The sequence below is a fragment of the Pinus tabuliformis genome, chromosome 8 (genome assembly GCF_031772625.1).
Source record: "Pinus tabuliformis cultivar Carrire ecotype Pingquan chromosome 8, CPIR1, whole genome shotgun sequence".
NCBI classification, from domain to species: domain Eukaryota; kingdom Viridiplantae; phylum Streptophyta; class Pinopsida; order Pinales; family Pinaceae; genus Pinus; species Pinus tabuliformis.
Window position 1 is genome coordinate 1,427,166,325 of NC_142294.1, and position 14,305 is coordinate 1,427,180,629.

The 14,305-nt window shown below is 34.2% G+C and overlaps 1 protein-coding gene across 1 annotated transcript; it reads left to right on the top strand.

The window, feature by feature from the left end:
• The first annotated feature begins 12,856 nt into the window (after window positions 1–12,856).
• On the top strand, window positions 12,857–13,366 carry LOC149241001 (pathogenesis-related protein PR-1-like). Its single transcript, XM_089370408.1, has one exon. The coding sequence runs from the start codon at window positions 12,857–12,859 to the stop codon at window positions 13,364–13,366; it is 510 nt and encodes a 169-aa protein (XP_089226534.1).
• The last annotated feature ends 939 nt before the right edge of the window (window positions 13,367–14,305 follow it).

The window sequence follows — 14,305 nt, forward strand, 5'->3', positions numbered from 1 at the left end:
TAACGTGCACAGAGGTTTGACTTCGTTGAAGGAGATAGCGGTGACAACAGATAGAGCGACGACGGTTTGTAGTTTCACAAAGAATCACAAATTCCATTTTACAGTCCTAGCCAGCGGAATGCCCGGGCGGACGTCTGGGGTTCATACAAATCTAGCACGCGTGCGAAGGACGCGGAAAACGGTAGTGGAATGTGTTTTGTGCTTCTTCCGGGTATTTCCAGCTAGAGTAACATCCTACAAATCATCAAAATATTTCATGCATGGATAGACATGAGTGGCATCTCGAACCACCTCCCCGTATTACTTTATCTATCGTAATGCTACGTTAAACCATTCAAACCCTCTCAGTTCGATTATGGGTTGCCTGCTCAAGTGCTTATAGACCCACCAACCCGTTTTTTAAGTTACCGTTCCTAGATTCCCGTAAGGCGACTGGGGAACTTGCCCGAAAACATAACTGGGTAATTAGAAATGATTTCAACATGTTTACATCCCTTCAAGAAAAGAATGGAGGGTTAAGAAGACTTAGATTCTCATAGTAAAGCAATCAATGATTTCGTAAATGAGCTCAAGTACACTTAGCTAGTAGTCAAATTGGAAATCTGAATTACATATGGATTAGCCAGTCTGAATAACGAACAGGTTCCAATCAAATTGCGATTTGATTTAATCCTTTCTGATTAAAAGGGACTTTTTCCGAGATTGATTATTTTAAGGATATTTACTTTACATGTGCCGAAATAATTTGTCCATTAAACTAGCCTGAAATTGCTCTCTTATCTTTCAAATTTCAGAATTTTTCTTCCGATAATTTTATTTATTTATTAAATATGTAGACTTAGTGGACATGTGTATGTTCTAGTTAAGTTCCCATCTTATATGGACTTCAATAAAAATTAAAAGAAATCTGAGAAAAAAAATTAAAAGTAATGGAGAATTCTTTGGTAATATTTTCTCCTAATAATAAATTTTGAGAAGATATGAATTTTTTTTTAGCATTATTCTAAATTGATGCATAATAGAACTGGAAACTCAAGAAGAATATTTAAGGAAGGCATTGGCATAGACGAATGAGAAAAAATATTGTGCAAACAAAAATCTAGTAGAGAATATGATGGCTGAAAGAACCGTTTAGGAATTGAAATTTCTTTCACAAATCCATTTTAACATGAGGAACCAAAAAGCATACTAACATGGTGAAAACCTAAAAATTATGATGAAGAAGTGCCAGAACAAAAAGAGAATTTTAATCCAATCTTTATTGAACCAATAGTGGATAGATAGGCCATGGTTGATTCCATATTGTCTATAATCCACATGGTCCCCCCTAAGTGGAATCAAACTTCTTATCCACTCTAGCTCTTATGAAAAGTTAATAGCTATGATGCACTCAATAGATAGTAACTAGCTCACTTAAATGGAACAATTTTTGGGCCCACTTTATGGAAACCTCTCTATAGGAAAGCATGCTAAAGATATAAAATAGCCTTACATTTTATTTTTTTTGCGATGTAGGGGCATGAATTCCAAGATAGATTTGATAAGGGCGATTTTACCAAGGTGGGTAATAGCCATGATGCACTGCATGTACTATCTCAATTAAACGAAACAATTCTTAACCCAATAGAATGATGGTTCAATAGAATTTCTTTTGGGAAATTAGATTAGGTGAACAAATATTGTTCAAGAAAAATGCTTAGCACTAAGAACATTAACTAGAGTATATTCTACACATTCAACTAGTCAATATAAAAAAAAAAATTGCATGAATTGGGATGGCATAAGGTTAATCATTGTTAGAAAATATCTAATATTGAAGATCATACATGAGTCTTTGCATCAACTCATTCTACATAGATCTCCCATTAAGAAACTACCATAATATACTTATATCTCAATGAAGGAGATATCAGTGCCTTGGATGGTAAGTATATTCTTTAATGGAGATCCCAAGGGTGTGGAAATATTAATGTGGAATAATCTTACAAAATAGAACCCAAACAAAACAATATAGCATAACTATAACACGTGAAATAATGTGGGATGCGTAATTATGGCCAAATATCTCAACTTTTTTTTAGCTCCTTGCTTGATATAAAACTCTCAAATAAGACTGTATCATAGCTAGAGCACTTGTAAGCCCCCTAAATTTGTTATATGTGTGGAAGTTGAGAGGAGACAAATAATATAAAAAAACATTATTGTTAAGTAAACCAATGATATTAATAAATAAAATATATAATTAAAAAACAATAAATAAATAAAAATAACTTAACCAATTAAATGAGGTTGTTAAAATTTAAAGTTGAATAGATAATGTTTTTTTATTTGTATGAGTAATATTATTAAAAATTTTACCAAGCTATAAGTGTTTTATAAGTGTTTTATAAATAAATGAATTGTATTTATTTCTTTTAGAAATAATGCTCAATAGTATTTAGTATATTGTTAAATTTTACGATATTTGTTATATTTTTTATTTTATTTTTAAAATTGTGCATATTGAATTTTTATAACAAATTTTTATTATATTGCAATTATTCTATTTCGAAAATTTAAATTGTATTTATTTATTTTTATTAGTTTTTAAAATATTTAACAAAAATAATGCATTTCATATCAAATTATTCTTATTATTATTTTTATTATTATTATAATAAGAATAATAATCACTTTTTGAATAAAAGATTCATCTTTTACTAAATATTTATATTTTACTTTTATTAGTTTAGTTATATGAATTAAATAGTTGATACACTTTAATAGGCTTAGGACTTTAATACAATAAATAATGAAAATTGTGTTAATAAAATTGGCAAGAATTTAAATCTTAAAATTAAAAGTCACTTTTCATCATATAAAAATATAAAAATAAAAAAAAATAATAATAATACAAATAATTACACATCCCCATTTCTAAAATACAAGTAATTTAATCAATTTAATCACAAACATTCATTAAACTATGATCATAAAGACGCTTTTTTTAATTAAATATCAGACATACGCACATGATATTTATACTAAAAGTTCTCTAAAATCTAAGATACTCATTCCAATATAAATATACTTATTGACCTAAGTAGAATTATTAAAAGCTTGCAATATTAAATTATGTGCAAAAGAGGATAGAAAAATTCCACAATATTACTAATTATATTGCTTTATTAAAATTATAATTTTACAATAATTACAAATTAAAAAAAAATTTGATATTTAATTTATATTTTTTTAATAATTATAAATCTTATTTTTTAAATTTTGATATTTTAATTTGATATTTAATTTATATTTTTTTAATAATTATAAATCTTATTTTTTAAATTTTGATATTTTAATTCCTAATTATTTTATGTATTAATTTTAAATTTTAATTATTTTAAGTAAACTAAAACGGTACCATAAATTGAAAATTCATATTTATATCAAAATTTTCATGCATTTTATTCATTTTATAATATTCACCAATAGTATTTCATAACTATGTAAATTACAATATTGTATAATATCATTATTGTGCATCTAAATATTGTGTTATGTATTTTATTCATTTTATAATATTCACCCATATTATTTCATAGCTATCCTATCTAAATTACAATGCTATATAATATTATTATTATTATTATATATATATAAATAAAATATTTTTTACTTTTATTATATTTTTTTTTATTAATATGTAATTAAATTATTATTAATATTAATATTATTGAAGATTATTTTTGTTTATTTTTAATTTTATAAATATTTATTTATAGAAGATGTTTATTCAACTTTTTTTAATGTAAAATAAATATGAATATGTCAATCCTTGGTTTCATAATGAAGATGGTGGACGCACCTAAAAATTAGAGTTGTAACGGTCCAAAACAAATCCTATATCACATTCCTACGAAAACAGCCGAATTACTAATTCCCTTGGAAAAAAATAATAAAAAAAGCTAAATAAAAATAAATAAAATATAAGACAAAAAAAAAATTCCGGTGAAAAAAGCATGTCCAACTTATAGTCATGTGAATTTTTTACTTCAGAATTTTTTTTCTCAACAATGGGTTATGATTAAACATATTATTATTATTAAAGTATTTAAATATAGGTTTTATTTAATTTTGTTTTGGTAAAAAAGTTATATCTATATCTATCTATCTATCTATATATATATAATTTTGGAAATGATGAAATTACATTATAATCTAATTAAACATATTATTATCAATAAAATATTTAAATATAATTTTTATTTAACTTTGTTTTAATAAAAATGTTATATATATATATATATATAGGAGCTCGCTGTTGAGATGGAGCAGGTAGGAGAATATGGCTAGCAGCTGCGTGTCTGTAGCACGATGATGCAGCTGGCTATACAATACAAGTACACGTTCCTCTACACAGGGTAGGCTCACCTTATACCCTCCATATTGTCACCCTAACTAGGGTTTTACTATTTTACTATGCCCCTTTTTTACCTGCCCCACGGTTGACGCTTAGACATCTGGCTACCATAGCTCGTTTCTCCTAGCTACTCTCTCCCTTGAAGGTTACCACAGGCAGCTGGCGTTTCGAGTTAACTGGCAATGATGGACCTCGATCTGGTGGATTACTCAAAAGAAATGATGGTGGAGGGTTCTATCTAGACGACCCCGCATTCTGTTAAGCTAGGTCTGCATTCATATAGCAGCGAACTGAACGAGACCATCTCCGGACTTCCCTCTCTCTCTGGCCCATCTGACCACCTGGTGATACTACCGAATGACCCTCCAACATGGCCATCCCTCTCCACTCCTCCGCCATCTCCGTCATCTCTAGGGTTTGCAACGGGTTGTCTTATTCCCAACCCTCTGATTCCTAGCCCTGGTTATACCTCCCATCCCCCATAGTCCAGTTATTCCCCTGCTCCACCCATTCCATCTTCCTCAGCGGTCCCCCTAATTACGTCGCGCACATCTTTCCCCCCATCTGGCAGTTTTACTAATATCCCCCCTTTATCGGACGCCCTCCTTTGCGACCCATCCCTTCCCCTTGTGAACCCTCTTGAACCGGAGCACATCTTTGACCATTGGGAAGACCCTGCCATTTAAGCAAGGCCTTGCAAGAAAACCAGATGCTTTAGGACTAATGTCGTTGATACCTTTCTCAGGCTCAAAGAGGACATCCAATTAGGCGATACAATGGATTTTGCAGATAGGGTTTTAGTCGAAAGAATTCGGGGACAGAACTACACAGCAGCTCGCTTAAATATATGGGTCTTATAGGTCTAGGGACATCATTTAGCCGACTTGCCCATAGTAAAGACCTTCATGAAGGGGTGGTTTGCCTTACGTTTCTCCAAGCCAGATTACACGAATTGGGTCCTATCGTCATACTAGAACTTCGAGCATGCCCCTATCCTCCTGAAGCGATGGTCACCGTTCTTTGACTCGAATTCAGAGCAGATAGGCATTGGCCCGATTTGGATTAGACTGCCAGGGCTCCCATTACACTTCTGGTCCGAAGATATTTTCCGCCGCATCGGGAACTCACTTGGCATATACATGGAATTTGATAAATCCTATTTATCCATTGGCAAGATGGTTTTCGCTAGGATTCTGGTGCATGTGGACACCAGGGGAGGTTTACAGGAATATATTACCATACAATGGAGAACATACACTCAGAAGCAGCCACTGGACTATGAAGGTATACCCTACAGAAGTTGTAGGTGCCATAAAGTTAGACACGTATACAAGGATTGCCCCCTGATCATTAAGAGGGGCCATCAATTAGCAGAAAATGACCAGGATGCTCGCACTCTTCAGGATCATCCTCAACCAACTATGGAAGCGAAAGAACAGCCACAACAAATCCCCGCAGATGCAGACAATGCACACAAGAAAGAAGCAAGGAAGAATCATGGGAAAGCTCCACCCCGACCTCCCTCCCCACCTCTAACAAGAGCTCAGGCGGCTATAGGGGACGCTTATTCCACGGGGAGCGGAACTCAGCTGCCGATCACTTATCCAAGGAAGCAGTGCTCTATTGGAAGACATTAATTCCAACCACCCACCATTAATGTAGTAGCTAGACACCTCTAGAGGATTCAACAGATGCCTTGAGTGTTGGTTAGCTTCCTGGAGAAGCCACCAAACTCCATAAACTTCCTTGTTGTGTATAAAAACCGCTTTAGCAATCAAACGAAGACAGTTTATTCTATGTTTTATGTGTTCTCTGATTTGGTATCAGAGTGAGGTGAGGTTGATTGCTGAGAGAGTAAGGTTCCTGTTTGTGAGCAATCAGACTTAGAGTGAGAGATCGCTCCATGAGAGATTAGTGTGCTGAGAGGTGTTAAAAGAATGGTCTCAGTGAGATAGCTGTCTGGAAGGGTGATCCTGAACGAAGGATAGTGTGCAATTTTTTTTTGTAAAGTTGCAGTCCATCTACTTGTGGTTAAGAACCCGTTGCTCGCTCTAAAGTTGTAGTCTCCCTGCTTGTAAGAATCGTATGGTGCCGAGGATTGATTCAGATGCTCGTTTGAGGGTTTAGAAACAGTGTGGAATAGTGGTTTGTGGAAGATGGTATTCAAGGAAGCCAGGGAAAAGCTGGAAAAGCGTTAGGAAGGTCCACGTTTTTTTATTTCCTTGAATATTGCAGTGTTTGAAGTTGCTTTAAATTAGCAAATTTTTAGTGTGTTACAGTGCACAAGCATGTAAACGAATGAAAGTCTACAGGCTACCAAAAGTTTAATGGATATAATTGTTTAGATTTAACATATGATATATTGATTTGCTGGTTTTGGGATGAATTATTTATGGTGTTTTTGGTGCAAAACTAACTTAATCAGATGATTTTGTGCCGTCTGAGATGTCTTTTGGGAATGCAGTGAAGTGTTGCAGAGGTGTTTTTTTTTTGAGAATTTTGTTGCAGGTGGAGCAGTTGTGATTATGCAGTCAGCTGGTTCGTGAGCCATTTGCTGCTAGTAAAATCTAGCCGAAGATTTTCGATTCTCAAGAAGGAGCTGTTGTAACCCAAAACAAGCCAGTGGGGCCAATATTTTTTGTTTTTAAGGTTAGCTCTTCAAAGTTAGTTTGACCAGTGATTTAAAAAAAGGGGGGGGGGGGGGGGGGGGGGGGGGGGGGGTGGGGGGGGGGGCGGGGGCAGCCATATATTGGATAAAATTTTATGATTTATGCTTGAGGGTTTATATTTGTGAAAAAATTGTATCTTGGTGGTTGGTACTTAAGGATTTATAAGTTTATTGAAAATGGCTAATGTATTGGCAAATTCTTATTTATCTAAATCTAACAAGTTAGATGGTGAAAATTATGCAAATTGGGAGTTTAAGTTGCAGACTTTGATGGAAGGCAACAATACATTGGCAATTGTGTCTCGAGCTGAAGTTAAGTCAGTGTCCCCTCAAGCCACAGATGCTGCAATTCAAGATTGGTAGCGACGGGAAAAAAAAGCCAAGGTGCTTTTGCGGATGACGGTTAAGGACAACATTACTCCACACATTAGAGAGTGCAAAACATCCAAGGAGACATGGGACACTCTAAAAAATTTGTATGAGACGAAGACTATAAATTGAATATTGTATTTAAAGAGTAAGCTTCTTTCAATTAAGATGGAAGAAAATGAAAGTGTTAGTGATTTTATTTCTAGAATTAAAGATCTAAAGGATAAATTAGGTGACATTGGTGAATCAATATCTAGTATAGACTTGGTTATTGTGACATTAAATGGAATGCTTGATGAATATCAAATGTTTATCACTAGTCTTTCAGCTAGAGAGAAGGCTCCTACTTTTGATGAGTTGGCAGGTATACTTATGCAGGAAGAAGAGCGAAGAAGAAGCCTTAAACAGAAATCTCCCAATTCAGATTTGGCATTGATGGCCAAAGGGAAGCAGTCCTTCAAAGGCAAACAGTGGGAGAAAAATAAAGGCAAAAAGCCACAAGTAAAATCATTTCATGGTACACCTTTACCAAGGATAAATACCAAATCGAGTAGAGATGATGTGTGTTATTACTGTGGAAAACCTGGTCATTTTGCTAAAAATTGCATGAAAAGGAGGTCTGATCAATTTAAACAAAGAAAGCATTTAGGAAATTATGTTGATAGAGGTGAAGCAATTAGTCATAACGTTGGCAATCTTAAATTGTTTGTGTCCAATGTTGCTTTATCAGCAGAAACTGATGATGATAATGCTTGGTTTATAGATTCTAGAGCATCAATCCATATGTCATGCAAAAGAGATTGGTTTGATGCTTATCATGAGATCAATAATGGTGAACACATCTATTTATGAGATAATAGATCACATGAAATTAAAGGATATGGTAATATAAGTGTTATGATGCCTAATGGACAAGAAAAACAAATTCAAAATGTGGTATATGTTCCAGGATTAAAGAAGAACTTAATTTCAGTTTTTACTATCACAAATCAACATTTAAAAGTTGAATTTGTGAAATCACATTGTTTGGTAAAGGATGTGCAGGACAACTACAAGGTTATTGCAAAAGGAATGAGAGTTGGAGGCTTATACAAGTTGGATGTAATGAAGAATGGGCATCAATCTCTGGCATCAACAGGCATGTCGACTATAGAGCTTTGGCATCAAAGGTATGGACACTTGAATCATAATGACCTAATGTTACTACAAAAGAAACTTATGGTAGAAGGTCTTCCAATTATTAAGCGTGAACACTTTGAATGTGAAGGTTGTGCACTAGGAAAACAACATAGGGAAGAATTTCCTATGCATGAAAATAGAAGAAAACGTGAAATACTTGAACTAGTGCATACTGATGTATGTGGTCCAATGCAAACTAAGTCACTTGGTGGAGCATATTACTTTCTTATATTTATTGATGATAGCATTAGATACACCTAGTATACTTTATAAGAAAAAAAAGTGACGTGTTTGAATACTTTAAAGAATTCAAGAGTATGGTCAAAAAGCAAACAGGGAAGAGCATTAAAATTCTTTGATGAGATAAAGGTGGTGAGTACACTTCAGGAGCTTTTACCAAATATTGCAAACAAAATGGAATTATGCAACAATTTACAGTAACACATACACCTCAACAAAATGGAGTAGCTGAAAGAAAGAATAGAACATTAGTTGAATGTGCTCGAATTATGTTAAAAAGTAAAGGACTTTTTAATAGTTTTTGGGCTGAAGGCATTAATACAGTTGTATATCTTAAAAATAGAAGCCGTAATAATTATCTTGAGTACAAAACACCATTTGAAGCATTCTATGGTTTTAAACCTAAAATTAGTCATTGAAGGATATTTGGATGCAAGGCCTTTGTTCATATTCCTAAAGTGGATAGGAGAAAATTAGATGCCAAAGCCATCAAATGTATTTTTATTGGATATTGCACTGATAAAAAAGCATATAAAATGTATGATCCAAGAACTCACAAGGTCTTTGCAAGTAGAGATGTTATATTTCATGAGCATGTAGATAAACAAATAAAAAAAGATGAACATAATACATGGAAGTCTTCTTATGAAAGCTTTAAGGAAGAAGAAGAAGAAGTTGTGGAATCAACTCAAGAACTAGAACACATGGACATTCCAAAAGACACATCAAGAAGTGATGAAGGCACTCCACAGAGAAGAAAAGGAGAAGGTACTCCACAAAGTAATGAACCTCTATGAAGGTCAACATGACAGATTCAAGCCCCCATTAGTTATAAAGATTATGCTTTAATGTCTCAAGTAATGACTATTTTTGAGCCCTTAAATTATGAACAAGCCAAAAATCATAAAGAATGGATGGAAGCTATGAAAGAAGAATATGACTCTATAATGAGAAAGGAAACTTGGGAATTAACAGAATTACCTGAAAATAAAGTCCCTATAGGATCAAAATGGTTGTACAAGACAAAATTTAATGCAGATGGTAGCATAGATAAGTATAAAGCAAGATTGGTTGCAAAAGGTTATTCACAAAAAGAAGGTATAGATTATGAAGATACCTTTGCTCCAGTTGAAAAAATGAATACAATTAGGATAATGATAGCATTAGCAACCAAATATGATTGGAAGCTACATCAATTAGATGTAAAGTCAGCTTTTCTAAACAGTGACTTAAAAGAAGAGATTTATCTTGTTCAAACGGAAGGATTTGTAAAAAAGGGTCAAGAACATCTTGTATGCAAATTAAAAAAGGCCTTATATGGACTAATACAGCCCCCCAGATATTGGTATGAGAAAATAGACAAATTATTCTTTCACCAAAGATTTAAAAAGAGTAAAAATGATCCTAATTTGTATGTCAAGACATATAGAAATGGGGATATAGTATTACTCTCTATATATGTTGATGATCTAATAATAGCAGGGAGTGCTAATAAATTAATTACAAATATAAAAATGAAGTTATCACAGAAATTTGAGATGAAGGACCTTGGTGAGATGCACTACTGTCTAGGTCTTGAAGTATGGAGAGATGATGGAAGAACCTTAATCACACAAAGCAAATATACAAATGAAGTACTAAAGAGATTCCATATGAATGGATGTAAAGCAGTGAGTACTCCATTGTAACAAAATATCAAATTAAGAAGTGATGATGGAATAAAAGAGGTGAATGGAACATTGTGTCGAAAATTAGTGGGAAGTCTGAATTATCTCACTACCACTAGACCAGACATTGCTTATGTAGTAAGCATACTTAGTCAATTCATGGCTAAGCCTCATGAAAGCCATTGGATAGCTGCAAAAAGGGTCCTTCGATACTTAAAGGGAATTATCAATTTTGGTATTGAATATACTAATGCTTTTAATGTTGAATTAACAGGTCTTTCTGATTCTGACTGGGCTGGAAATCCACATGACAGGAGATCCACCACTGGATACGTCTTCAATATAGGATCGGGAGCTATATCATGGAGCAGTAAGAAATAGGCAACAGTTTCCTTGTCATCAACTGAAGCATAATATAAAGCATTATGTAGTGGCACCTGTGAAGCTATATGGCTCAGAAGAATACTTCAAGATGTTGGTGAAGGTCAACAAGAACCTACAGTGATTAGATGTGGTAATCAAAGCACCATCAAACAGGGGAACAATCCTATATGTCATGCAAGGTCAAAACATATAGACACACAATATCATTTTGTAAGAGAAAAGCTCCAATCAAAAGAAATTTCTCTAATATACTGTAATACAAATGAGAATGTAGCTGACATATTCACTAAGCCTCTTGGGAAGGCAAAATTTGAGTTTTGTAGAAGTAAGTTATGTGTTGTAGAAAATCAAGACTATAATGTAAGCCTAGCTGAGACTTAGACCAACAGGCATGACAATTAAGAGTATGTAGTATATTCGTCATATAGTTGGAATTAAGGGGGAGTGTTGGAAGACATTAATTCCAACCACCCGCCATTAATGCAGTAGCTAGACACTTCTAGAGGATTCAGCAGATGTCTCGAGTGCTGGATAGCTTCCTGGAGAAGCCACCGAACTCTAGAAGCTTCCTTGCTGTGTATAAAAACCACTTCAGCAATCAAATGAAGACAGTTTGTTCTGTGTTTTATGTGTTCAAGTGTGTGTTCTCTGATTTGCTCAGGGATGATGATACTTGGTTGATACGCGAGGAAAAAGATGGTGCTACCTACCAACACTACCACAGACCTTTCATAAACCCAGAATCTATTTGAAGCATCATTACAAGGGACAGGATTTTTGAAATTACCTTTTTGCTTAAATTGTAAACATTTATACAAAACATTTTTATAGCACTATATCTTCTCTGCGAAGAGGCGAGTAGCTCTCTATTTTTGTTCATTTTCAATTAGTTGGCTCCTTGCGTGGAGGAATGCACAAAAGTTTTCATATTGTTTAAACAGACAATACCTTACTTAAGTAATACTCAACATATACAAAATGTAATTTTCTCCTTTAATAAAAATTACAACATTTTCCATAGAAATATATATATATATGTAATTAATTAATTTGGTAATGATGAAACTATATATAATGATGTCTAAAAATTATATCTAAGAACAAAAATTGAACTAGTAATTTAAGATATAAGAATGCCTTAACATGGTATCCACTATTAAAATAACTAGTTAAAATGTAAATAAATTAATATTAAAAAAAATTACCACGTTAAAAGAAAATATATTTTTCATTTAGGAGTTATTTATATGAGAATATTTTATTACAGTAGTTTATGTTATCCTGAGTAAATGTTTTAATAAATTTTTATTACCTTTTAAAACAGTAAAATACCTTATGTTTATTTATGAAACCTAGCGAAGCACGTTATCAATTACTTACCGAATGATAACTTAATGATAGCTAAGTTGCCTGTTGGCCGAGGTAGACCTGCGTTTTGTGATTCCTTCGCAAATGGTAGACGCGGCCCATGTCAGGGCACTGCGCGTCTTAACGACAGGGTGTCTCCACAGGCCAAAGTCAAACAACGAGGCATGCGTTCTCATGTCGCTCATAGTTTGAACTTTACTAACGTGCATAACGAGCAAAATATGTTCCCGCCGGCTCTTGTCGGAAGTTCCAAACAAAAAATATTATGACCGGCCCTCTTTATACCTTATATTTTGCTGTTGGGAGGCTGATGTCTGCGATAAGTTATCCCCGGTATTTTACCGCTTACGTTTGCGCCAACATCTACTATTTCTCGACTCCTCCTTCTTCCTTCTTATAACAAATCTCTCCTGCTTTTCCGTTAATTGTCTTCATAAACAGTATATAAACAAGCTAGGTGTGGGCAGATCTAAAGCGTTTTCTTTAGCCAGCTAGCGAAGTGTTTTCTCTGCAATTTCGGAAACAGTATCGAGGCTACATCTGTCGAGTATTAGTGGCTACCTTGTTATTCTTGCCATAAAAATGAGGCAGCCATCGTGTCTTCTAGTTGTAGTAGCTTTCTTGAGCGTTGCAATCTGCTACTTACAGATGGTTGCGGAAGCAGGTGCGAACATTAGTGAAACCATTCAAGGATTTCTGGTCCCGCAGAACGAGGCAAGAAAACAAGTGGGAGTCCCTCCACTCAAATGGGATGTGAAGCTTGCAACGTATGCTCGTGTTTACGCAAGGGAAAGAAGAGGTGATTGCCTCCTTCAGCATTCCGAGGGTCCATTCGGGGAGAACATCTTCTGGGGGAGTGGCAGACGTTGGAACGCTACAGAGGCAGTCGGCGCATGGGTGGATGAAAAGAAGTGGTATAACTATGCAAATAATAGTTGCAGCTCTGGTCAAGACTGCACGCACTACACTCAGATTGTTTGGAGAACAACAACCAATGTTGGATGCGCCGTCATAAAATGTAACAGCGGTGACACGTTCATCACATGCAATTACTACCCTCCTGGAAACTATGTTGGAGCGAGACCATACTGAAACATTGGCGCCCTCTATTTAACATTTATTCGCCGGTTTGGATTTCCTGGTTCCTCCATATTCTTAGCATAATACTGGATACGGATTTCATTCTTTCATACCACCATTTGCATTTCTTTCTCAGGACCATTTGTATTGATTATCATATTCTTCTTCTTCTTCCAATACATATGTACATTTCGTTATTTAAATGTGATCATACACAAGCTTGTCGGATGGTTATATTGATTGAACAAGTTGCTGAAGTCTCATATTTTTCAGAGTGCCATAATTTTCCCGTGCAAAGGTCGTTGTCAGTACAATCACAGAAAATGACCATAAGCGAGCCTCCTCTATTTTTTCTAGTTTTCCTTAAATTTGATGAAGTTACAACGAATAAAGCGATGGCAGTTATAAGCAACCATCAAGATAAAGTAATGTCAGTTATAAGCGGCCTTCAAAATAAAGCAAGCTAAGCGGTGCTTGTCGAAGAATGGCGCAAGGAGTATAACAAAATTGAATGATTTAATCCAAACCTGACCTAAATAAACTGTGGTCGTGGAGGATTGAGATAAAAATTGGCTTATGACACCAGGTATTTAACCAATCGATGGATGCGAAATAAATTATAAATTTAAGTTTGATTTAATTTCAATGAGTTTTGGTGGTTATATATATGTGGGGTTTTGAGGTAATTTTAGTATTGAGACTATCATTTTTCTATCTGATATTAAGTTTAACACAAACTCACAATAATTATTCATTCAACATTAATGCTATTATAATCGAAAAAAATAACAAAAAAATGACAACATTTTAATCTAAGGAATCATAAATTGCAATGGAAATACTATGAATGTCATATAAATTATATCAATATAAACAGAATTAAATCTGTATTCTAAGGAGACGCCATGCCATACGTCCATAATATGCATAATTCCTAGGGTTGAAATCTGA